General features: G+C 36.5%; 1 protein-coding gene and 1 long non-coding RNA gene across 7 annotated transcripts in view; both read right to left on the reverse strand.

Annotated features, from left to right (window-relative positions):
- Positions 1-25,574, reverse strand: part of FKBP5 (FKBP prolyl isomerase 5) — a 100,882-nt gene that overhangs the window by 25,959 nt on the left and 49,349 nt on the right. For all 6 annotated transcript variants that reach the window (XM_082849039.1, XM_082849038.1, XM_082849041.1 and 3 more), the window contains 2 exons: positions 12,612-12,754; positions 11,545-11,659 (listed from right to left, as the gene is read on the reverse strand). In XM_082849039.1, the coding sequence (XP_082705165.1) occupies positions 11,545-11,659; positions 12,612-12,754 (258 nt within the window). The remainder of the gene's footprint in view (positions 1-11,544; positions 11,660-12,611; positions 12,755-25,574) is intronic.
- LOC309967985 lies at positions 3,614-11,535 on the reverse strand. The gene is made up of 2 exons (XR_014326552.1): positions 10,835-11,535; positions 3,614-10,764 (listed from the first exon to the last, which is right to left on the reverse strand). It is a non-coding gene; the product is annotated as an uncharacterized lncRNA (long non-coding RNA).

Below are 25,574 nucleotides of genomic sequence, written 5' to 3' on the forward strand. Positions count from 1 at the left end.
GTAAACGCTCCAGCCTAAAGACGTTAGCTCTGGTAAGTGTCTGTTTTTCCCTTTTCTAATTATAGTAGTTGGTGTCTGATAGCTTTGCACTCATTCCCAAAACAATTACTGGGTCAGGGGATCTGAATGGGAATGTTGTAATGGCATTACGACTAGACAAGACTGGTCATTTAGCCAGAGAAAACCAGGTTGTGACAGGTTACTCCCACTCGGCAAGGGTTTTCTCTGCTGCCTAATTCATGCCAAGGGAGTTTCTCTCTGCCTGCATCTCCTGCCTAACAGAGCAAAGCATCCAAGAGACAGTGGGATCTTAATGACCCCCTGAAAAAGGCAAATCCAGAGATGGATTTCTAAAATCAGGAGAGGCATATTAATCACTGATTAGAAGAGAAACTCTTCCCCTCAGTCATGGTGGTCAAATTTCCCCCAAACTGCCTCCTGTCCTCTGTACCATTTTGTACTATGATGAACAAATACCACTGGAAGATTGCTCATGGCACTGAGGGGACAGATGCTGAGGGCAGGTGTGGAACCTGGCTACTTGAACAGAATAACATTTATGCAAATGGTTATATGCCTTAGTCTAAACAGGAAGCATGCACACAGCAATAAATTCTATACCAATACAAATCCTCATCACTCTCCTCTTTACACCAGACTGTCACTTAACAGCTGTGGCTTTGGGCAAGGTCATTTCAATTATCTGAAGCTCAGTTTCTTCATCTATAGAACAGGGGAAATAATGTCAGCTAACTCCTAATTGTTGAGAATATTAAATTAGGTATTGAATTAAAGCTTTTAGCCCAATATCTGGCATGCATTCATTTAATGTCAGGGTGGCTACTATGTGAAAATACTGTGTTATGTGTGGATAGACAGAGATGAACTCAATGAATGTTAGCTATGATTATTTTCCTGCAATTAGTGGTAAATTATACCAGATTAAACATGTTTTAGAACTTGGTATAAGAAACCACTTGATCGCTCCACAGAGAGAGCTGTCAAAGTATGAATAAAATTCAAAGTAGGCAAAGGCAATATCTTATTTTGTACCTCACAGTGTGTACAACTGTGTGTACAACACACAGTTCAGGGCCAGAAAGTAAATATTTATTTAATGATTAATCTGAAAACAGGGCATTAAGGAAAATGGTAGTAATTTTCACTCATTTATAGGAATTTTCCCTTTTGAATATGTTAGTACTCCTATTTTTAATAAATGCCAAGAGCTATTTAAATTCTTTACTGATATGGAGTTTTGTTTTTTAATACTATTCCAAAATCAATGGTCCACTGGCTTAATTTCTTAATAACAAAAAGATTATTTTCTACTAAGATTTTACTCTACCCGAAGACTTGAAGATACCTTTTTAGAAGGAGCTATATAAATCCAAAATATATGAAAGAATAAACACTATCCATTTTAGACCCAAGTACCATACTACATTATTTTGTGAAAATATATAATAAAATGGTTTCAAGAATCTGCTCTCTCTTACTGGACAAAATTTGCCAGGACATTCATAAATACTTCAAAAGCATGTGAAAAACAAACAAAACCCAAAAAACCCTCATAGCTCTATCAGATTTCAACATGGTCATACATGAAATCTTTCCTCTATTTTCAATTTTGGACCATTTTGGTTTTTGGTGTTTTATTTATAAAGAACACATAGCTAGATTTTGTTGTCATCACTGTGTTAACCTTATAAGAATTTCTGCCTTTAATAGGTGACTTTATCTCATTCGTATTTTTTGTAATCACTGACATGATTGATTTTATTCCTACAATCTTATTTTTGATTTCCTACATAATGTTTTCTTGTTATTCTTCCTTTATTACTTTTACTAAATTGATCAACCTTTCCTCGTTCCTTTACTTCCCCACTCCATGCACGGTCGCTTGGAAGTTCTACATCCTATTCTTACTAGTACCTAACGTTAAATTTTAAACAAATCATTCAACAGTATGTGTGTATGTGTGTATATATATACACACATACACACATATATGTGTATATATATACACACACACATACATACACACACATACATATTTATCAATGTGGACTAATCAGCATAATATCTCCTTGAATAAGAAAACCTTCTTAGACCATTTGCTTCCCCTCTTCATTTCCCATTTGCACCTCATTTTGTTAATTACCATAGCTCCACACTGTTAAACAATTATTATTTTAACATTATAGTTCTACCATTTCAGAGATCCAAATTCAGCTGTCATGTTATGGAAATTACTTTTATGCTCACTAATGTTTCTTATGCCTTGAGTCTTCACTTCTTGGCTTTATTTTTTGTGATGTTTTAGAATATCCTATAGTATTTTTTTCAAAAAGGGCACAAGTCTGCATACTCCAAAGTTAATTTTGTTCTTATAGTTAAGTGATAACTTGGCTGAGGATAGAAATTTAGGTTTAAAATATTCAGTTACAGACAATGCTCAAAGCACTGTCTTTTAGTATTTAGTGTCACAAGTAAGAAGTCTGATGTCATTCTGATTCTCATTCCTTTGCACATAGCTTATTTCTCCCTGGAAGAGTTCAAAATTTTCTTTTAAGTTACGGAATTAAGAAATTTCACCAGATATATATACAATGGAATATTACTCAGCCATAAAAAAAAGAATGAAATCTTGCCACTTGCAAAAACACAGATGGACTTAGAGGGTATTTATGCTAAGTGAAATAAGTCAGACAAAGACAAATACCCCATGATTTCACTTACATGTAAATCTAAAAAAACAAATGAACAAATAAAACAGAAACAGAGTTAGATACAGAAACAAACAGGAGGATGAGAGAGGAGTAGAGGGATGAGTGAAATAGGTGAGGGAGATAAAGAGGTACAAATTTTGTTAGAAAATAAATGTCAGGGGATGTAATGTACAGCATAGGGAATATTGTCAGTAATACTGTAATAACTTTGTAAGGTGACAGATGGTAACTAGACTTATCATGGTGATCATTTTGTTAATGTATAAAAATACTGAATCATTATGTTGTATACCTGAAACTAATGATATTTTAAGTCTATTATACTTCAATAGGAAGGAAGGGAGGGAGGAAGGAAAGGGAAATCTCACCAGGATGTATCTAGGTGAAAAAGCACTCCTTACTCCTGTGAGCCACCATCAACTGGCCCTTTCAATCTTAAGATTCTTCTATCTTGGGGCTTCCCTGGTGGTGTAGTGGTTAGGAATCTGCCTGCCAACGTGCAGGACACTGGTCTGGGAAGATCCCACGTGCCACGGAGCAACTAAGCCCGTGCACCACAGCTACTGAACCTGTGCTCTACAGCCCGCCAGCCACAACTACTGAGCCTGCATGCCACAACTACTGAAGCCCGTGTGCCTAGAGCCGTGCTCCGCAACAAGAGAAGCCACCCCAATCAGAATCCCACGAACCAAAACGAAGAGTAGTCCCTGCTTGCCGCAACTAGAGAAAGCCCAGGCACAGCAACGAAGACCCGATGCAGCCAAAAAAAATGAAAACAAAAAAAACTGTGTGTGAGGTAAATTCTTAAGAAAAAATTCTTCTGTCTCTAGGAAACCTTCTTCCATTACACGTTTGGTTAGATACATATCATCTATCCTTGATTATCCCAGTCTTCTAATTTTTCTTTCACTTTTCATCTCTTTGTTTTTTTTTTTTTTTCCCCTCTGTGTTCTGAGATATTCTTCACTATCTTTTGTATCACTAATTCAAGATTCTGGGACTGTCCATTTTGCTTTTCAAACCTTCCTCAGAGTTCCAATTTTGATAATCATATTCTTAATTTCCAGATACTTTCTTTCTTTTTTTTTTTTTGCGGTACGCGGGCCTCTCACTGTTGTGGCCTCTCCCGTTGCGGAGCACAGGCTCCGGACGCGCAGGCTCAGCGGCCATGGCTCACAGGCCTAGCTGCTGCACGGCACGTGGGATCTTCCCAGACCGGGGCACGAACCCGTGTGCCCTGCATCGGCAGGCGGACTCTCAACCACTGCGCCACCAGGGAAGCCCCCCAGATACTTTCTTATCTTTTCCTTTTTCAGAGAAGCTGATTTTTCTGACTCATGAATTTAATATCCTGTTAAATATCTCTGAAGATACTAATTAGTATTTTGAAAGTTCTCTTCTATTTCTTCTTAGTCCACCTCAGTGATTCCATTTCGTGGTATTTGCTGATGATTCTGTATTGTTTGGTCATGCTTTAAAAGGAAGGATTCAGAAAGATCAAGTGATTTTAGTTACCTGACACAGTTTTTCTAAGCCATTGGATATACTTCCATGGTAGGCCTTTTCGCAAGAGGAGTGGGCTGATCATGCAGATCTCTGGGTGAAGATCCCAAAGATATTTATTGAGCATTTACTACATGCTGAGCATCATGTGCACAGGAAGGCTGGGGACACCTTTTTCCACTGGTGATGTAGGAAAAAGTTTTACTTCAGGAGCAAAACACTTCTGCTTATTTACTGTTGTGCAGAGCTGCTTTCACTTTTTTCCCCTTCAAATCTGTTTTAAAAGCTCAAAGATACTTATCTTCTCATTCTGTAGTCCAGGTCCTAACACACGGAGCCTTCTGAGGCAGATCCCTACTTTACTTTAGAAATTGGGCCTTACTGGCTTTAGCTTGGGAGCAAAAGTCACAGCCAGGCCCTAGAGTAGTAATTCTCGAGTAGTAATTCTCAATCCTTGGCTGCAAACTAGAATCACCAGGGGTGTTTTTTGTTTTTTAAATACTTGTGCCTGGAGTTCCATCCTTTGAGATTTGCTATTCTTATTTAACTGGTCTGGGCTGAGACCTGGGCATCAGAATTTTAAAAGCTCCCCAAGTAATTCTAAATTCAGCCAAAGTTGAGAACCACTACACTACAGGCTTACTAGCCCAGCTGTTCCATATTGTTTTATAACAACCCTGATGATTACCCCATAGCCTTCCTTGGCTCCCTTGCACCAGCTGACTAAGCTTGGAGTTCTTCCCAAGCTTGTTGAGACGAACAGTATGTACCTCTGCAGAGGTCTTCTCTACACCTGTTGTGGGTTGGGTTTCCTGAGTCTAGTTTCCATCAGTCCAATTTTATCTACTTTACGTATTCCAGAAATTCTCCATAATTTCTGATCCACTTCTTGTAGTCTTCCTATTTTCCACCACTAATACGGATTTCTTCCTCTTTTTTTGAAATCATTCTCCACCCCTCCCCTCCCCATCTCTCATTTCAGTGGGATTTGCAGAGGGAAGGGTACTCCAACAACTTGAATCCCTGCAGATCACTCTGTTGAAATTTTCACATTTGAAAATACTCCCGATTGTCTGCATTCTTTGCATTGATGTGGCTGAAAGCACTATGAGGCAAGAGAGTCACACACAGCTAGCATTTTGATGTGCCTACTCCAAGCACGGAAGTTAACTCAGAAGATGTGAGAGATGGGAGTTGGGGGAAGAGGAGCTGGTAGCTATTCAGAGCCTTATGTCAGATTGGCTTTTCTAAGAAAGCAAAGCTTAAAAGTAACAATGTAGCCACTACAAGCAATGAAGCTAAAGTATGATGACTAAAGTATCAGTCATCATGATAATGTCAATTAGAGTACCTTAGAACACAGTGACTTTTTTTTAATGGAAAAAGGACAACACTGAATAAAAATTACAAGATGGTCATCTTAATTGACATAAAGCACACTGGAACAGAATCTAAAAATTCATTTGCAAGCATTAGGATCCTGACGGAGTAAAAATCACAATTTCTTTGAGAAAGAATAAATTCTGTCAAACTAATGTAAATTCTCTCTTCCCCAAAGAAATTATTAAAAGGAAGCAAAAGATCACAATTCAATAAAAGCCTTTTGATTCAGTCCACAACTTTGTTCTTCAGAAAACAAACCAGCAAAAATCCTGGAGAAATATGATTTAGGTAACATTACTAAGAAGATATATAATTATTTTTAAGACTGTTACTGAAGACAAACTGATCATGGGTTCTAGGTCAACCCTGGTAGAGACAAAATAATTTGCTGATGGACTGGCTGTAGAATATAAGAGAAAGAGAAGTTTATTTCCTTAAATCTATTTAAAGGATGCAAAATAAATGATATAAACATTTATTTAGAGAAATAAATTTATTTATTTATAGAAAAAAGAAACTAAGTGTCTACCATGTATTAGGCACCTTTCTTCCCTTAACTGTCACAACAGTCTGTGGGGGTAAAAGATTATTATTCCCATTTTACAGATGAGAAAACTGTATGCTCAAGGTGATTAAGTAACTTGTCTAAAGTCATAAAAATATCAAGTAGTGATTCCAAGATTCGAAATTCACATCTATCACTTCCAAAGCCTGTGTGCCCCCTTCCCCGGCTATTCACTGTACCTTTACACAGAAATGACAGAAACTTGGTCACTCTTGTGTATCTATAATGACATATCATAATGGATGATCACTGTCTATAGTTTTTCTTTCACTGTGGAACTGGCTTTAGTTCTAGGATTTCTACTTGGTTTTGAATCTAATAGTATATGGGTGATGGTACCAAAAAAAGGCAAACCAGTAAAGTGAAGACTGAGTAGACTTCAAAACGAACAAGGTGATCTTGGCTTCTGACAGAGACCACTTTTGAGTCAACCTTCTGTCCTCCTCCCACACAGAGCTAACTGGTTTCAAAGAGGGAAAGCAGGACACCTTAACCTTGATAAGTGACAATACAATAAAGTTTTATAAAATTGATTTGTTCCAGAAAACCAAAAAGGGCTTTTGGGAGAAAAAGTAAGAATAAACCATTTACTCTCAAATTTCCCAGGAAAGTACAATCTAACAAGATGAGAGACAAAAAAATTAGTCATTGCCCTTTCTCAATACATTTAGAAACAGAAAAAATATATATATAAAGGATTATTCACATATATTAAAAATTCTATTCATAGTATATTATCCTTCACACAAAAAGGGGACATAAAAATACATGTATCTGCTCACTTCTGCAAAAAAATACAATAATAAACCAGGAACTAATGAGATTGGTTACCTATAGGAGGTAGGAAGGAACAGAGTGGAAATAATGAGGAAATGGGAACAGGTTAGTAGGGATGAGGGGGGGAATAACACTTCTGAGTATATCTTTTTGTATCATCTAAAATCATGGTAATGTTTCATACACCAGAAAAACAAATAATTAAAACCTACCAGAGTGTGGGGGGAACCCCAATGGAAGGTAAACATAACAAATGAACTTAACTGTATTACAAATGAATAACATAACCATACTGAAGGGAATGAGGATGAAAGAACTAACCTAAGTTGGAAAACAGTGTTTTCAATGTATGCTATAGGCTAATGACAAAAGGAAGTACACTCAGATATTTCCTACTTAGGAAAAAATATTTTTTAAAATATTTATTTATTTATTTAGGCTGCGCTGGGTCTTAGTTGCGGCATGCAGGATCTTTGTTGCAGCATGCAGACTCTTAGTTGCAGCATGCGTGCAGGATCTAGTTCCCCGACCAGGGGTCGAACCCAGGCCCCCTGCACTGGGAGCATGGAGTCTTACCCACTGGACCACCAGGGAAGTCCCAGGAAATTTGTTTTTCACAGGGGTATGGGTTAGCAATTCTGAAACTACTTTCTGTATATACCATGATTGAGCAAATAAATAAATACACTGTGAATAATGAGAGCCAGGTTTCTCGCTGTTGGAGAAAGCAATTTCAAAGAAGCAAAGAGAGGAGGCTAAAACAAAACTGTGGTGGGCTGAAATTGAAAGTGTCAGTATGTACTCATAGTTTTTAATATATATATACAGACTAATAGAGAAGTACACATAGAATGTGTATATATGCATGTCGAGATATATGTATTTTCTAGCTCTGTTAAGAGGTTCTAGAAGCAATAACATTCCATAGCATGAGTATACCTAGCACCCAGATCTTCATTTCTAAATACCATTCTCCAGTAAAAGGAATCAGCTCCTTGGAGGAATGGCTGATTCCAGACCGGGGGCAGGAAAATTACCAAATAAGCCCTAAGCATCTAGTGGTGTCATAAGTAAGAAAGTGCTCAAGAAACAATGTTGAAAGGACCAAAGAGCCAAGTTGAAGGAGCTTCCAATGGCCAAATCTAGGACAATCTGAGCAACAAAATAAATAAGAATAGTAATGAATAATAACCTACAGAATAAAATGACATCCATGGGTCAATACTGATATAAATAAACGACTGAATAAACAGGGGAGAAGAGGCAGCTCTTCCTTACAGCCGAATTCTAATTAAATGTAGAAGGAACAGTGGACATAGAAAAATCACCATTAGGCAAATACCACAGTAATAACTGTTGCATACAAAAGTCATTCATGGATGCTAAAATTAGTGTGTGAAGGTGTGATGTAAAAGAGGTTATCTGAATAGTTTCCAAGTATTTCCTTCCCAATGAGATACTTAGTAACTAGAGAGAGAAAAATAGTAACTTTACAGTGGAGAAACATGGCAGACCCCACCTTAACCAAGTGGCCCAAGTTAACATCAACAGTAATGAGACATCAATGTCATGTACTTCCTGATAATGATGAACTGAGATGGGCACATCACTTATGTATTTTTCCAAATATGCATAGCCTCAATCTAATCAGGGGAAAACATCGAACCAACCCAAATTAAGGGATATTCTACAATAATTGGCCTTCAATTATTTAACTTCAAAAGTGTTAAAAGTCATGAAAAACACAAAGACTGATCAGCTGTCACAGATTGGGGGAGACAAAGAGACATGACAACTAAATTACAATGTTGGATCCTGAATTTGATGGTGGACTTGAAAAAGGACATCAGCGTGGCAACAGGTGAAATTCAAGTAAGATTTGTAGAATAGTTAATAGCACTGAATCAATGTTAATTTCCTGATTTTGATAAAAGTACTGTGGTTAAGTAAGATGTCAACATTAGGGGAAGCTGGGTGAAGCATATAAGGAAATTCTCTGTACTAGTTCTGCAACTTTTCCAGAAGTCAAAAATTATTTCAAAATGAAAAGTTAAAAAAATGACTCCAATTGAAAATATTACCAAAAGCAAGATTTGATTTAATTTAGCCTGCTCCAAAGTTAACGCTACAGTGGTAGTTTTGTGGTACTGCCTATAACTGGGAAGTTTTTCCTTTTAATTTAGTTGACAAAAACCTCCAATTTTAAAATATACAACTTGTTAAATCTGGGGAGTCACTGTATCACAGGGGGAAAAAACCCTCTACTTCTGTATATGTTTGAAATTTTTCATAATAAAAATTTAAAATACTTGTTATAGACAAGATTTTTAAGTTCTTGTTAATATACTGAGGAGAATTTTCTATCATTCCTATAACTTTCATAAACATTTAGAATTCTATCAGGAATTTTTCGGGCTAGTAGGACCTTAGAAATTAAGGAGTCTACCCCTGTGTCACTGGACAGGAAAGAAGCTGATGCCAGAAAGGCAACGTCTAGTTAGAGTGGGCCAAAGCCTGAACCCTATCTTCCGGCTCCTGGTCCAGGTATTTCTCCAACACTATACACCTGAGCTCTTCTTCATTTATTCTAAAACTTATCAAGAGTGATAACTATCTAAACACTTTAACTACAACAGAACAGTAATACTATTTATAACTTTCCAATTAAAAAAAAACTAAATTTGAACTAATTTGCCAGACTCGTGGAAATGACACATGCATTCAAAGTAGAACGTAAAATAATGTTGTGGTTCAACACGCAACATTAAAGATGAGAAAATCAACTATTCTAGTTTACATTTTAAAAATGAACTCTTTAGGCCTTTTATATTGATAATATCAATAGTTCACGCTGCCATCCTTATTTAGTAATTTGATTTTTTTAAAAATTCTTTTTATTTTATTTATCTTTGGCTGTGTTGGGTCTTTGTTGCTGCATGCAGGCTTTCTCTAGTTGTGGTGAGCGGGGGCTACTCTCCATTGCGGTACGCAGGCCTCTCATTGTAGTGGCTTCTCTTGTTGCAGAGCACCAGCTCTACGTGTGTGGGCTTCAGTAGTTGTGGCTCGCGGCTTCTAGAGCGCAGGCTCATTAGTTGTGGCACACTGGCTTAGTTGCTCTGCAGCATGTGGGAACTTCCTGAACCAGGGTTGGAACCCGTGTCCTCTGCACTGGCAGGCAGATTCTTAACCACTGCGCCACCAGGGAAACCCAGTGATTTTATTTTTTAAGGGAAGTATTTCTTTCTTTCTTTTTAAAATTTAAAAAGTTTTTTTGGCTGCGCCACGCGGCTTACAAAATCTTAGTTCCCCAACCAGGGACTGAACCCGGGCCATAGCAGTAAAAGTGCCGAGTCCTAACCGTTGGACCACCAGGGAATTCCCTTGACTTTTTTTTTTTTTATATAACTTAAAAAAAAATTTTTTTTTAATTTATTTGTTCTATTTATTCATCTTTGGCTGCATCGGATCCCCGCTGCTGCACACGGGTCCCCTCCAGCTGTGGCAAGCGGGGGCCACTCCTCGCCGTGGCACACGGGCCCAGTTGCTCTCCTGGACCAGGGATTGAATCCGCGTCCCCTGCATTGGCAGGTGGACCCCAACCACTGCGCCACCAGGGAAGCCCTCCCTTGATTTTTTTAAATGGAAGTATTTGTTTTCTCACTACTGTCTTTTTTGAAGTACTTCAACTCAGTAAATGCCATCTTGCAAACATTTATCCATGCAGAAAGCATTTACTGAACAACAAATGTGTGTAAGGCTCTGTAGGTGATGCTGGAAACAAAAAGATGAAGAAAGATTCTGGTCCTCCAGCACTCACTGTATACTAGGGAAATGGGCAGATGCTGATTAGAATATAAAGTAACAAGTAGTGTACACACAATGTGTGTACACCTCCCTCTGGGAGGGTGGACGGGTGCTCAGTTAACCCAGTCCTCAGCCCTGTCCTTATATCCAACTTATTAGCAAATGAAGAAAATGGAATAGCTTCAGGTCACTCAATAAATGACAAAGCAGAGCTTGAACCCAGGTCTCCTGACACAGAACAGAAAAAACTATTCTCCTGTTTTGATCTAACTAAAATGATGAACTGTTTTTTATCTTAATGACAGCCAGTGAAATGGGTTTGATGCCCTGACGGGCATTACAATCTACTACTCTATTTGGTAACTCTGTAACCTTGGGTAATTTACATAACTTCTCTGAACTCACTTTTCTCACCTAGGGATAATTAATCATAGCTCAAAAGGTTATTGTGAGAAATAAATAAATAATATATAAGGCAACTAATATAACTGTTGGCACACCAAGGAGTCCACAGACCAAGAATTCATTGATGGATGGGCTTACCTTTTACTCATTGTTTTGAGTTTGAAGAGGCTGGTACAGTTCTTGGCACACACAGGTTGAATGAATATTTACTAAATGAAGTCACTTTTACATAAATGTTGAATTTAAAACTATTAAGAAATATATATTCAATATATTTATTTTCATAAACAAATTTTTTAAAACAAAATCTCCATTTCATCCACATAATTGGAACCCAACTTTTAAGGACCAGTTCCCTCTCACAGCAGTACTTACTTTCTACTGTCGCTCCTTCGTTTGGGTTTGAATACCCTTCTCCTTTCCGTTTGATCCTTCGGATAATACCTCCATCTTCAAATAAATCCTCTCCTTTGAAATCAAGAAGCTCAATCTAGAAAGGAAAAAGGGATCTGACTGAGAACGGACCAAAAAAGCCAATTTAACATACTTAAAGGCAAGGGCAACCACTCTCCTTTCATTTTACAAAATAAAACTCTGTTTTATATTTACCTGTGCTTCTTAATTATTGGAAAAGTAGGGAAAAAAGAACACTGCACTTTTCAATACCTGGAAAGAAACTTCATGTAATGATAATGTCTAGGACTACATCCTGTGGGGCTGCAGTGCAAAGACAGACAGGAAATACTAGGAAAACTGCCTTGTGGGCAGAACGCCAGAGTGACACAGTGCTGGCCCAGACTATTTTGTCTGACTCTAGAGGCCACCACTTTTTCTCCCCAGATTCATGGGATGCCCTTCTTAAAATTAAGACTAAATCTTATGAATCAGGCCTACAACCAACTAAAGGTGTATTTTACCTAGTTACAATATTTTAGGCATTTCCCCTCTTTAATTTTTTAATTAGGTATGGCCAAATATGTATAATTCAACACAATGAATACCATTTTATCACCATCTACAGCTTCTAATGAGGAAGTGAGATCTGTGACATTTATAAACCTCTGTAATATGAAAATAGCTTTACAACTTGCTTTATAGCTTTCGGTATATTTCAACATGTATCTCCCACATTTCCATCCTGTCTTCTGATCAGGTTTGAGTATGTCATAACTCACACCACTGACCAGAACCTTTATTTCTAAGCCTGTTGTCTTTTGTTTATTTGGATATGACCGTTTTCTGCCAGAGACACGTTTCTAAGAAAGCACTGGCACACATCCCTTGGGTTTGTGGGAAACAATTCAAGAAGCCAAGCTCCAAAATAAATACGTTGGATCTGATTCTCAATAGCAAGCTCAGCTCCTTGTTCCACTGCCTGTTGCTTTGGAGCCAGCACTATAGTAGAGCAGATGCTAACAAGGCAACATCACACACATACTTGCCTCAAAAAAGAGAGTTGCATTCGAGGGAATTTTGGGGAGACTGCCAGCCGAGCCATATGCATATTCTGGTTTGCACAGTAAATGACAGATCTCTCCTTTCTTCATGGTAGCCACCCCAATGTCCCATGCCTTGATAACTTGGCCTAGGAGAAAGGAAAAAGTGGTTGAAAGCTATAAGTCATATTTTAAAAGACTTAATTGTCACGAAACAAAAGTTCAAACAAATTTCCAATTCCTTACATACTATTCAGCTAGGAAGTAGGGGCTAAAAAAACCCTCAGTAAGACCTATACACTAAGAAATAAATTGTGATTTTTTTTTTTTGAGGGCTATCAGAGAAGAATCTCTGCTGAGAAGGATGAAAGTAGTATCAGTTTCTAAACTACTCAAAGACTAAGTCTTTGAAAAGTGGCAGTAACATCATCTTTGAAATGTGGCTGGGCTGCAGTTGTTGCTTAATTTATAATTTCAACCATAAGAATAAGTGCGTGTTTTCTAGGCAGAAATGGAACAAAAATAGTATAGAAAATGGAATTTGTCCTAAGAAAGCTTATAATTTAGTTGGGCAGACAAAAACAACAAACAAGAAACCGGAAAAGTATAAATTGTATAAAAAGGCCCATGAAACAGATTTCTTCTCAAAATTTAGAGTAAGAAAAAAAGTGGGTTTTCTTTTTCTAAAAAAACCAGAATGATATGTGTCCTTTTTTGCCAAATCACAAGAAGTGCAGAACTCAGAATTTTTTTTTTTCCTACTTCCAGGGAACAAAGCTTACTGCTCAGCTGTAGAACTATATTAACCCACATAATTGTAATTGTGTCTTACAATAAGCAGTCCCAAATCCTTTGGGAAACAATAGAAAATGTACAAAATTTCAAGGGATAAAATATACATTTGAGGTGCTATGTCAAAGACTTAAGTATTCAAAGTGAGATCAGGTAATAAGCAATGAACTCCAGAGAAGGTGAATTTTGAAGAGAGCTATTATCTTGAACTGAGAACTGATGTTAGGATTAGAGTAAGGATGATTAGAATAAGGGGAACCCTATACTAAGGTATGTAAGTAGATATGGACAAAGCATTTGTGACTCATGACTTCAGCTTAGTCTTAGGCATTAGAACTTTTCAAAATATCAGATACACTTATTTTAGTTAAAAGTGTATATAAGGTATACATGCCAATTATTAAAACACACATGAGAGAAAGATATAAGTGAAAGGTAAAAGGTCATCCATTCCCTCCTTAAAAGAAGCTACTGTTATGTTTTTTTGTACCCATCCACTGTGTGCTGTCGCTTTTAAAAAAATTTAAAACACAAATGACAGCATACTATACATTCAGTTCTGAACTGTTTTCTCATTACATAGATATATATTTTAATTATATAGAAATATGTTATAAATAAATATATAATGTTTAAAATTTATTCATTTATGTGTATATACATATCTTTATCCATCAGCAGATAGGATATGCGTTTTAGGGGTTACACGTGCAGCCTGCTTTAACTTCAGACTGACTAAATTAGAATACCAGGTCGGCCCCATATTAGTTGTGTGACCTTGTGCAAGTTTCCTCATCTGCAAAATGTAGATAATAATAGTACCTGCCATATAGTTGTTACAAGAATTATTAGATAAAATATGTCAAGTGCCTGGCATATAATATGTATTTAATAAAGGACAGTTATCATCATCGTAAATACATACTGACCTACTTCATTCTCAGTGGCTTCATAATATTGCAGTCACTCTACTATTGAGATACATTGCCAACAGTACTCTAATAAGAATTTTTGTCCCTTATGTTTGCCTATTTTGTGCAAGTATATTTGGAAGGTAAATTCCTGGAAGTGCAAAGGTGATGTGCACTTTCCATTTGATAGATATTGCCCAACTGCCCTTCCAAAAGGGCTACACCAATTTATATGCCCACACACGGTTCCAATGTGAAAACAGTCTAGAATCATCAGAAGAAATGTAAAGTCTGCTGTTGACAGGCTGCTCTACTGTCACTGATGCTCGTCAAAGACTGCAATGGCTTTACCGTGGGCCATTTAGAACAATTTTTTTTTTTTACTCTCAACTCGGACATTTTAAGACAAATACCTTACACCCTCTTTCAGGAAATCTTTATACTATGGGGTTACTACTGTACATTTGTTCAAGGCATTCAGCCAATTACTGAGGAGCAAAGGTCTGTCTAGGTACTAAAAATACAAAGGTGGCTGTTCTCTTCTTCCTTCCAAGAAACATGCAATGTAGTATGGCTAGTGGAGCAGAAAGATACCTGCCCTGATTTTTTTAAGCATAGTGAACACTAACATAAGAGTACAAACAGGGGCTTTTGGCTTGGGGTGGGGTTGGAACAGTCAGCAAAAGCTTACTTCACAGATGATGCCTATGCTAGGCCTTAGAAGTTGGAAACGTCAGCCTGGCTATTAAATCCACAGGAGCCTCAAGTTGAATAAATCATGCCTATGCCTTTGGCTCTTCTTCTCATTCAGGAACATTAAAGCTTCTTTTAAACACTGAGCTTTAGACACTGAAGGAAACACGCTGAGCAAAGAGCCAGACTGATATGAACACAGGTATATTTCTAAAATTGCCAATCTTGGGCCTCTTTTCTTAAAAAGCACTTCCCCCTGATTTAAAAAATAATAATACATACTCATTATAGAACAGTTGGAAAGTATATAAAAGCACAGAGAATAAAAAACCTCTGAAATTTCAGCATCTGGGGTAAACTGTCAATTTCTTGGCTCGTTTTCTTCCAATTGTGTATGTATACTTTGTTTACATATTAAATTTTTTATATATACATTCTTAAAATTCTGATCATAGTTTATTTGGTTTTGTAGCCTACTCTGCATTTCACATTATATGAGCATTTTTCTTGTTGAAAGATAATACCTGAAAACATGACTTTTAATAACTATATGCTATTTACTATTTCATCTTTTAAATATGCCATAATTTCATTACTCCCACTAATAAATATTTAAATTGCTTTTTTTTTTACTCTTATTAAGTTGCAATAAACAACTCTGCACCTAAATCTTCACATGATTTTTTTTTTTGCATAATGAAAGCCTCTTACCCGACACATTAGGACTATGGTTGTAGGTTAATTTAAAATGTTGTGTTAAGTGAGGAATCATAAAAATGAATATATACAACCTCAAACTTTTTTTAAACTTAAAACCTATCAAAGTATGTTAATTCACTAATCCTGTGATAGAAGTCCAAGGCCTTGTCTGCGTGTGACAAGTGATAAGAGTTCTATATTATCTTTACTATATAAATCACACTTATGGCATATCATTTGCAACTTACAACATGGATTTCTTTAAAGTGAAGTAAGAAGTAGAAGACACTTGTAAAAAGCAATCAGTATGTGGAATCCTTCTGGTAAAAATGTGTTCTGAATGGCCTACTTATTTCACCTAGCGTTTACCCACCCCTAATGCAACTGTCATTTTTTAAAAGATATTTATTTATTTATTTGACTGCCCTGGGTCTTAGTTGTGGCACGCAGGATCTTTTAGTTGCGGCATGTGAACTCTTAGTTGCAGCATGTGAGATCTAGTTCCCTGACCAGGGATCAAACCCAGACCACCTGTATCGGAAGCTTGGAGTCTTAGCCACTGGACCACCAGGGAAGTCCCTCAATAGCTATTTAAAAAAGGCTTTCAGCAATTCACTTTAATAAGTCTTTCCAAAGATGTTCAACTTAGTTTTCAAAGAAATAAGTCCCATTTCTTATTACACTAATTTCAGAGTTTTATATACTATCTAATGAACTTATATAATTACAAAAAGGACAATGGATATAAACAAGTTTAGACTGATTCTTAATAAGAGTCTGAGGAAGAAAAAAGCACACCCTAATGTCTGGAAACTGCCCGACACTTACAGCTAGGCCTTGGTGATTCTGAAGCTGGACTGGGGCACACAGCCAAGCCATGTTATTCTCCTGTTGGACATAACAATCTCACAAAACATCAACGTCAGACAAGGTCACTCTGAGACCATGAAAAAGTGAGACAAAACAAGAACACTTCAAAATTTTGTCTGAGCATGGACAAAAAACAAGGTCCCTGTGCAACCTACAAAATACCAAACATCCCCCTCTCCTGGTGACATGAGTGACTTCTGCTTCTCTACAGGTGTAGCTTTAGTCTCACTCCAGTCAGCCCTCCTCCTAGATAAGATTTACTAAGATACCCAAAGAATCACCTGCATCCCAACAATATCCAATCCAGAGCAAATCCCTTCTTCCTTAAACTCTTCCCCAAATCACCTAATACAAGTCCAAATCCTATGAAAGACCTTCTGAACACTGAGACACCTCCAGTTTCCCATGGTGTGCAGTCTACCTCCCTACGAGTAATAAACCCAACTTGTTCACTATAGTTGTGTTCCTAGTGGTCTGTGGGTGGAAGGCATTGACAAGGCTCACTCAACTGGCTGAAGCATAGTGCAGGGCCACAGTGAAGAATATGAAACTAGCGGTGTCACTCAGTGTATTTACAAGTAGAATGGAGAGCAGCAGTTAGTCTGGAGGTGGTTAAGCAAGCTTCTACCATATTTCCTTAGATTCAATTCCTAGAAGTAGAATTACTGGGTCAAAGCATAAACATTTTTAAGATTCTTGATCTTTGGGATCTTTTGATCTTTAGGGTCTTAACTGTAGGTATAATACACCAAGAATATATAAACGCAATTTATTCTTCCACTTGTTCTGGACTTCAATTTTACTGGCTCAAACACAATTTATCAACTTCAGTAGTCCTATTCCATTAGTAACAAAATCTGAAATAAGAATATATATTTATTTAAAAAAAAAAGAATATATATTTACACAAATATATAATGTATCTATCTTTAAGTGTAAATGCTTTTTATATATACCTAACTATAGGGAAGTGAAACGTTAAAAGTGTACAAAGCCCAGTATAAAAGCAATGCACTGTATTTTTCTTCTCTCTGAAAAATATTATATAATTTTTTCTGATTAAGAAAATCAAAATCAAATTTTATAGGCTCATTGTAGGTTCATCAACTGTAACAAGTGCACCATCCTGGAGTGGGTGCTGATAAGAGAGGGAGGCTATGCACATGGCGGGGCAGGGGGTACACGGGAAATCTCTGTACCTTCCGCTCAATTTTTGCTGTGAACCTAAAACTGCTCTAAAAAAATAAAGTCTATTAAAATATCATGCAACACGTTTTAAAATATAACATTTTAAATTAATCACTGAATACTTTCACTTATAATAGACTATAGTGACCATTTTAGAACATTCTTTTTTATTGATTAAAAATTTTTTAAATTGTGGTAAAATACATAAAAATGACCATTTCAACTGTTAAGTGCACAGTTAAGTATGTTCACACTGTTGTGCAACCAATGTCCAGAACTTTTCATCTTGCAACACTAGAAGTCTACTTATTAAGCTACTCCTCTTTTCCTCCTGTCCCAAGCTCCGGCAAGAATTTTATTCTACTTTGTTTTTATGAATTTGATTACTCTAGATTTCTCTAGATGTAAGTGGAATCATGCAGTATTTGTCTATTTGTGACTGGTTTATTTCACTTAGTGTAATGTCCTCGAGGTTCATCAGTTTCGTCCCATGTGAATAATACTCCTTTATAGAAATATACCATTGTATGTACATAAGACATTTTGTTTATCCATTTGTCTATAGACAAACATTTGGGTGGCTTCCACCTTTCAGCTATAATGAATAATGCTACAAATATGGGTGTACACATATCTCATTAGGACCCTGGTATATACGGAGAAGTGGAATTGCTGGATCATAGGTTAACTCTATTTTTAATTGTTTGAGGAACTACCATACTGTTTTCCATAGTGGCTACACTATTTTACATTCCCACCAACAGTGCACGGGGGTTTCAATTTCTCCACAAGTTGCTAACACTTGCAAATTTCTTTTTCTTTTTTATTAAAATAGTACCTGATGGTGTGAGGCGATATTGTTAAATTTTTTTTTTGGCTGTGCCACACGGCATGCAGGATCTTAGTTCCCTGACCAGGGATCAAACCCATGGCCCCTGCATTGGGAGTGCAGAGTCTTAACCACTGGACCACCAGGGAAGTCCCTCTCACTGTGGTTTTGATTTGTATTTCCCTAATGATTTAGTGATGTAGAGCATCGTTTCATATGCTTGTAGTCCTTTCGTATATCTTCTTTAGGGAAATGTCTATTTAAGTCCATTGTCCATTTTATAATCAGGTTATTTGAGGTTTTCTGGTTGTTGGATTATAGGAGTTCTTTATATATTCTGGATATTAACCCCTTGTCACATACATGATTTGCAAATATTTCCTCCCATTCTTTAGGCTGCCTTTTCACTCCATTATTGTATTCTTTGATGCACAGTTTTTAATTCTGATGTAGTCCAATTTATGTAGTTTTTACTTTTGCTGCCTTGCTGTTGGTGTCATATCCGAGAAATCATTGCCAAATCTAATGTCAAGAAGCTTTGCCTCCAAGTTTTCTTCTAAGAAAATACAGTTTTAAGTCATATATATCTTTGATCCATTTCGAGTTAATTTTTGTATGTGATGTAAAGTAAGGGTCTAACTTCATTCTTTTGCATGTGAATATCTAGTTTTCCTAGCATCGTTTGTTGAAAAGACTGTCCTTTCCTCAATAAACAGTCTTGGCATCCTTGATAAAATTATTGACTATCTAACCTTTAAATGCATGTTTGCATTTGAAACCATTGATAATATTGACATTGTCTTTCTTTTTATGCTAGATAAAGCAAAGTTTTTCCTGTGTATTTTTTTCCTCTTATAAATTTTATTTAGTCTTATTTTTAAATGTCTTATAAAAGGGCTCTGATAATCATCCCTATTCCCTACCAAAAGTATCTGATTATGAATTCAACAAACTCGTTTATATGTTAAGATTCTTTTAAAGTGTTCATATGTCTTATGTTACATTCTATTTTTGCCATTTCTCTATTTAATTACTAAGAAAACTGATCACCAGATGATCTCTCCCCACCGTCATGGCTTATCATTTCAAAAACGGGGTGAAAATAATCTGTGCTGGGACAACCTTAATGATCAACTCTGCCAGGCTAAACTGCTAGATACGTGAAGGCAGGAGTCATGTCTTGATTATTTTTTATTTCCCAAAGAACTTAAAACCACAATACTATACTCAATAAAGGAACACGGTCCATGCTGCAGTATCTAATTTAAATGGAGTTAGAAATGTGTTAGCTTCTCCCAGTCTGCTCTCACCCCTGCCTAAATTAGCTTCTCCTTAATATCCACTCAGCGATGAAACTGGAAGCATTCTTACTCTATTAGAAAGTACCAGGTAAAGCCAAAGAAAGTACTTTCTGAAAGTTTGCTGTCTTTCTGGCTCACATTTTTGGGGAGGGTTAGGAATATTAAATATTTTGGCCTAAAAGCCTTCTTTCTGAATCCTGAGTGCTCCTAAACTGCAGGTTAAAAAAAAAAAGTTAACAGATGTTAAGAATATATTTATGGTGGAGCAAGAGTATCAATAGAAATTTAAAGGGAACAGATGGTTAAACCACAACCCACAAGCAGCTGGCTGCATGGTTACCCATTACTAGTAAGTGTATTTTACTACTTGTAAAACGTTGTCAAGGCCTAAAATATGTGAAAAAAAATACACTTCAAATAAAAATTAAACTTTAAAAATAGGAATTAGGCCCACAATACCAAGCATGTAATAGCAATAATTTTGCTTTTGATAAACCTCATTAACTACATCATTCCTGTAAGAAAAATGTCTGGTGTACAGCAGGCACTCAGTAAATTCTGCTGGACCAGCACCTACTTTGTTTCTATACCTAGTGTTTAGGCTAGTTTTAAACCTTAAGATCTAACATAACTTGAAAGACACTGCCTGGCTTTGAATCCTGGCTCTGCCACTTTACCGTATTAACTTTGGGCTAATTACTTAATCTCCCTCTGTACCTTAGTTTCCTCATAGGTAAACAAAAAAACCAAAGCAAACCAAAACTAAAATAGTTATAGTAGGTACCTAAAACATTTTTAAAAAATTGGTAAAGTGGACTTCATCAAAATTAAAAACTTTTGTTCTTTGAAAGATCAATTAAGAAAATGAAAAGGCAAGCTAGAGATGGGAGAACATACTTGCAAAATACACATCTGATTAAGTGCTTGTCTTGCTGAGCACAGCTCAAAAAGATTGTTGTTCTTTTTTTAATGGGCAAAAGATTTGAACAGATACTTCACAAAAGAAAATATACAAATGTCCACTAAGCACAAGAAAAGATACCCTCAATGTGACTAGTTACCAGGGAAATGCAACTGAAAACCAAAATGAGATACCATTTCACACCCATTAAAATGGCTAAAGTTAAAAAGACTGATAGTACTAATGGTTGACAAGCATGTGAAAAACAAACTCTCAAACACTGCTGGTGAGAATGCAAAATGGTACAGCCACTTTGAAAAAACAGTATGGTATTAACTTATAAAGTTAAACATATGTTTTACCATATGATCAACAAGTCCACTCCCAGGTATTTACCCCAAAATAAATTTACCCAACATAGCCACACAAAGACAGGTATATGAATGTTCATTACATTATTCATAATAGCCCCAAAATGGAAACAACCCCAATGTCCGATTTTTTGAATGGATGAACAAATTGTGGTGTTTCCATACTTGTAAAATGCTACTTGGCAATTCAACATGCATGAATCTCAAAATCGTTATGCTAAGTGAAAGAAGTCAAATGCCAAAGATGACATATGATTCCATTTATATGAACTTTTGGAAAAGGCAAAACTATAGTAACAGAAGTCAGATTAGTGATTCCATGGCCCTGGGTCCATAAGAAAACTTTTTAGGGTGAGGAAACTGTTCTATATTTTGACTGTGGTGGTGGTTACACAACTATTACCCAAATTCATCAAGCTATATACCCTTTAAAAGGGTTAAGTTTTATTATATGTAAATAGTACCTCAATAAAAAACTCAGTCTTATACACAGATGTTACTATGACTGTCACCTAAACTATACTAAATAAATTGTACAAAAAAATCTATAAAGTAATAATAGGATTGGTGTGAGGATTAAATGAGATAATGCATTAAGCCCTTTGCCTGGCACTATAAGTACTTAAAAAGTATTAGCCATTAGTCTTTCAACATATACTTTCTCCCTTTTACTCCAATATGCTAATGACTGCTAAATTAAAAGATGTTTTTACCAATAATCATGGGTCATCATGCATCTAATAAGGTAAGATTAACGTTAAAGGCAGATCACTGATATTTACTTCATTATGGTTTAATCTCAATAGTAAGAGAGAATTATAGGTATGTGAAAAATCCAAAATGACTGGTTTGTTTCTCTTCTCAAATCTGGGGGAAGAATATAAGAGAGAGGATTTTTATCTTCATAATTCCCAACCATGTTAGTCATATACGAAGAGCACGAAAAACCACTTCACTGAAGTAGCCTTTTATCAGAAATCACCAGACCTTTATAGGGGTAGATGGGGAAGGGGTGAAGCTTTAGTGTCCTTGGACTTACTTATAAGAACAGAGGTAGATACAATTCTTTCAGCCCCCAAACCCATCCCTTCACAATTTTAGTGATAACATATTTGCTGCAGGCAGGGAAAGGGAAAGAACAGAACCCCTGTTGTGGAAGTATACTTGAAAATCCTGAGTCATTCTTATTTCAACTTCTTTTAAGATGGGTTATGGACACAGTTCTAGGAATTCAGAACATGTAACAAAGATTTAGTTAAGAAAATCCAGTGAGGGAAACCATCATCATTCTAATATCTGAAACATATTCTGTAGTGGTGATAACCAATTGTCTTAGATTGATCCAGTTGTTGTTTTTCCAGACTTCCTGGGGCTAAAAAAGATGGTTAAGCATTCAAAAGGTCTGTATGCAGGCATAGTAAATAGGAGTGAGGACCCAAACTGCTGTAACACAGCTCTTGCCACTCTATTGTAAAGCCAGCCAATAATCCCAGTACTGTAATAACAACAGTAACAAAAGATTTGAGTGCTTACTATGTATTAGGCTGAGTGCTAAGCAACAGTGTATACCATCTTATTTAATCCTCAACATATAATTGTATATACTATTATTATCATCACTTTATATATGAGGGAAGTGAAGCACAGAGTTTCAAAGATGGTACGAAAAGAACAACAGACACATACAAACAATGTGTAGGTATACCTCAAATTTATACTTATGGTATGTGTATTTTTAATGCAATTTTTATAGATAAGTTCTTATGATTCTATTTTATTTTATTATTTTTTTTTTTTTGCGGTACGCAGGCCTCTCACTGCTGTGGCCTCTCCCATTGTGGAGCACAGGCTCCGGACGCGCAAGCCCAGCAGCCATGGCTCACGGGCCCAGCCGCTCCGCGGCATGTGGGATCCTCCCGGACTGGGGCACGAACCCATGTCCCCTGCATCGGCAGGCAGACTCTCAACCACTGCGCCACCAGGGAAGCCCTATGATTCTATTTTAAATACTGAAGTCACAATAGAACCCCAAAATCAGTGTGACTTTCCACTGAAATATTTCTATTTATTCCCTTGGGAGAGGTACAATATAAGGGATCAAGAGAGTTCAATGTACAATATTTGTGCTACAGTTATTTATATTATTTTTCTTCATTATGTTATGAAGTAGCTACTGCCATAACATATAGGTATAAAACTATAAACTGCCTAACCAATGTTTGTTTTATAGGCAACTGAACCCATTATGTTATAGAAGTTTTACCAGAGGGATATTGTTCTAGTCTCATATTTCTAATTATCATCTTAAGGGGGCCTCTAAAGGTTCTGTAATTGTGTTGGGTTTAGTCCTTTACAGTTTTTGTTCCTGTACTCTTTGCAGAATATACAAGAATGGAATCTTAGACTCAGGATTAATCTCAAAGCTCTTCTACAGATGCTTCCTTTTTGTAAGAGCAGGGAAGGTTAGGTGGCTTACTCATGTTAACATACCACAGGAAAGAACAAAGACAGAAACCCTGGCTTCCCAACACCCAGCTGGATGCTCTCCCCCTGAGACAACACTATCTCTAGATAGGTGTGCCATAGGTACCAAGTCAACTGGAAGTCGCCTCTTTTCTCTCTGCTCAAAATTCTAGGAAAGATGAAAGACACATTCACCATTGCATGTTTTACTGAGAAAATCTGGGTAGAGAAGCAATTCTTAAGTCTACTTGCAAAGATAACTGCTGAGAGGAGACCTATTATCTTAAACCTACCAACTTCTTCAAGACAGAAATTCAAAGGCGGGGGGCAGTGGGAACAAAGAGGTCTGATGAGGCCATTTACTCTGAGGTCATCTAAATTAAATAATGATGCCACAGCCATGCTGGTGGCCCTGGAAATTCACATCCTTACATCAACAAAAATGAAAAAAAGTTTAAGTTAACCGTCATCCTTATCTGCTATGGTAAGAAAAAAAAATCTGTATTTGATTTTGATTGCTATCTTATTGAACACAAGATTAATCTCACATGAGCCCTGAGGACCCAAAGAAGGGAGCAGTGGCACAGCCAGCACTAGAGCTTGGAGGGAGTACAGCTGTACAGGAAGCAGAAGTCACCATGACATACAAATGCCTGTGGGTACCAGGGAAGGCAGAGAGGCAGAAAGAGTTTAACTCCTTAGCTACTTGCTGTTTCCTGTCCCACATCCTTGCTTAGCGAGCAACTCAACTAAGGTGTAGAGTCAGAAAAAGAAAGGAATTATTCAACACTGAGCCATGGTGGTGAATGAGGGGGATCGCCCCTTTTCTCCTACACTTGATCTGGGAACAAACTAGAAGTCTGCTATATCTGTGGCAGATAAGAATAAAAAGACTCTGTAATTCAGCCACTAACTTCCAACAAGCCACATGGTGGCTATTCAATTTGATGTATGGGCTATTATTCTTCTTCCAAGATTAAAAAAAATAAGAATACTAAATTAACTGAAGACATTTAAAAGCATTTGTAAAGAAATTAGTAAAAAATCACATTTAAGATGTTAAAACAGTGGTTCTCAACTTTTTTTCCTCAGGACCCCTTTATATCTTAAAAATTGAAGACCCTAAGTCCTTTTGTTTGTATGCTGTATCTACTGATATTTACCATATTTAAAATTTTTTTTAATAGTTATTTACCAGTTCATTTAAAATAACAATAACCTCATATGTTAACATAAATTATTTTTATGGAAAATAACTATATTTCCCCAAAAGAAAAAAATTAGTGAGAAGAGTGACATTGTTTTATCACTTTACAAATGTAAAATGTGTCTGACTTAATAAAAGACAACCAGATTCTCATACCTACTTTTGGATTCATCTGTTGCAATTTTTGGCTGAAGTATATGGAAGAAATCCAAACCCGCACATATAGATAATTAGAAAAGATAAGAGTTTTTTAATAGCCTTTTCAGATAATGATGAATATAATCTGATACTACATCAAAACTGGACAAGTGGTAGTTTCATAAAGGTTAGTTGCAATGTGGAATCTGAAACTGTTATCAATGAACTTTTCATATTATGTTAGGTTAAAATCCATTGGTCTAGCTTACACATCAAATGGACCTTTTACTCATGCATAATTTTATGACGTCTTGCATTGGTCACTGGGAAAATATTGTTCACTGAGTCACACAATCTTCCAAATGTTAACACATTTCATTTCATGATATTTTAAAAATCACATTCATTAATACTCATTGATCTCAACAGAAGTCTTTTAAGTTTTGGGAAGCTGTCGAGCTCTGAGTAGCAGATACAAATTTTCCGAAACTGTAATTTTCACTTGAAAACTCAATGGCAACAAATACTGTCAGTTGTTGTCCTTGAAGTGACAGGCTCACTTCATTCATTTGCGAGAAAATATCTGCCAAATAGGGAAAAATCAAG

The sequence above is a fragment of the Leucopleurus acutus genome (genome assembly GCF_964270905.1).
Source record: "Leucopleurus acutus genome assembly, chromosome: 10".
NCBI lineage: Eukaryota > Metazoa > Chordata > Mammalia > Artiodactyla > Delphinidae > Leucopleurus > Leucopleurus acutus.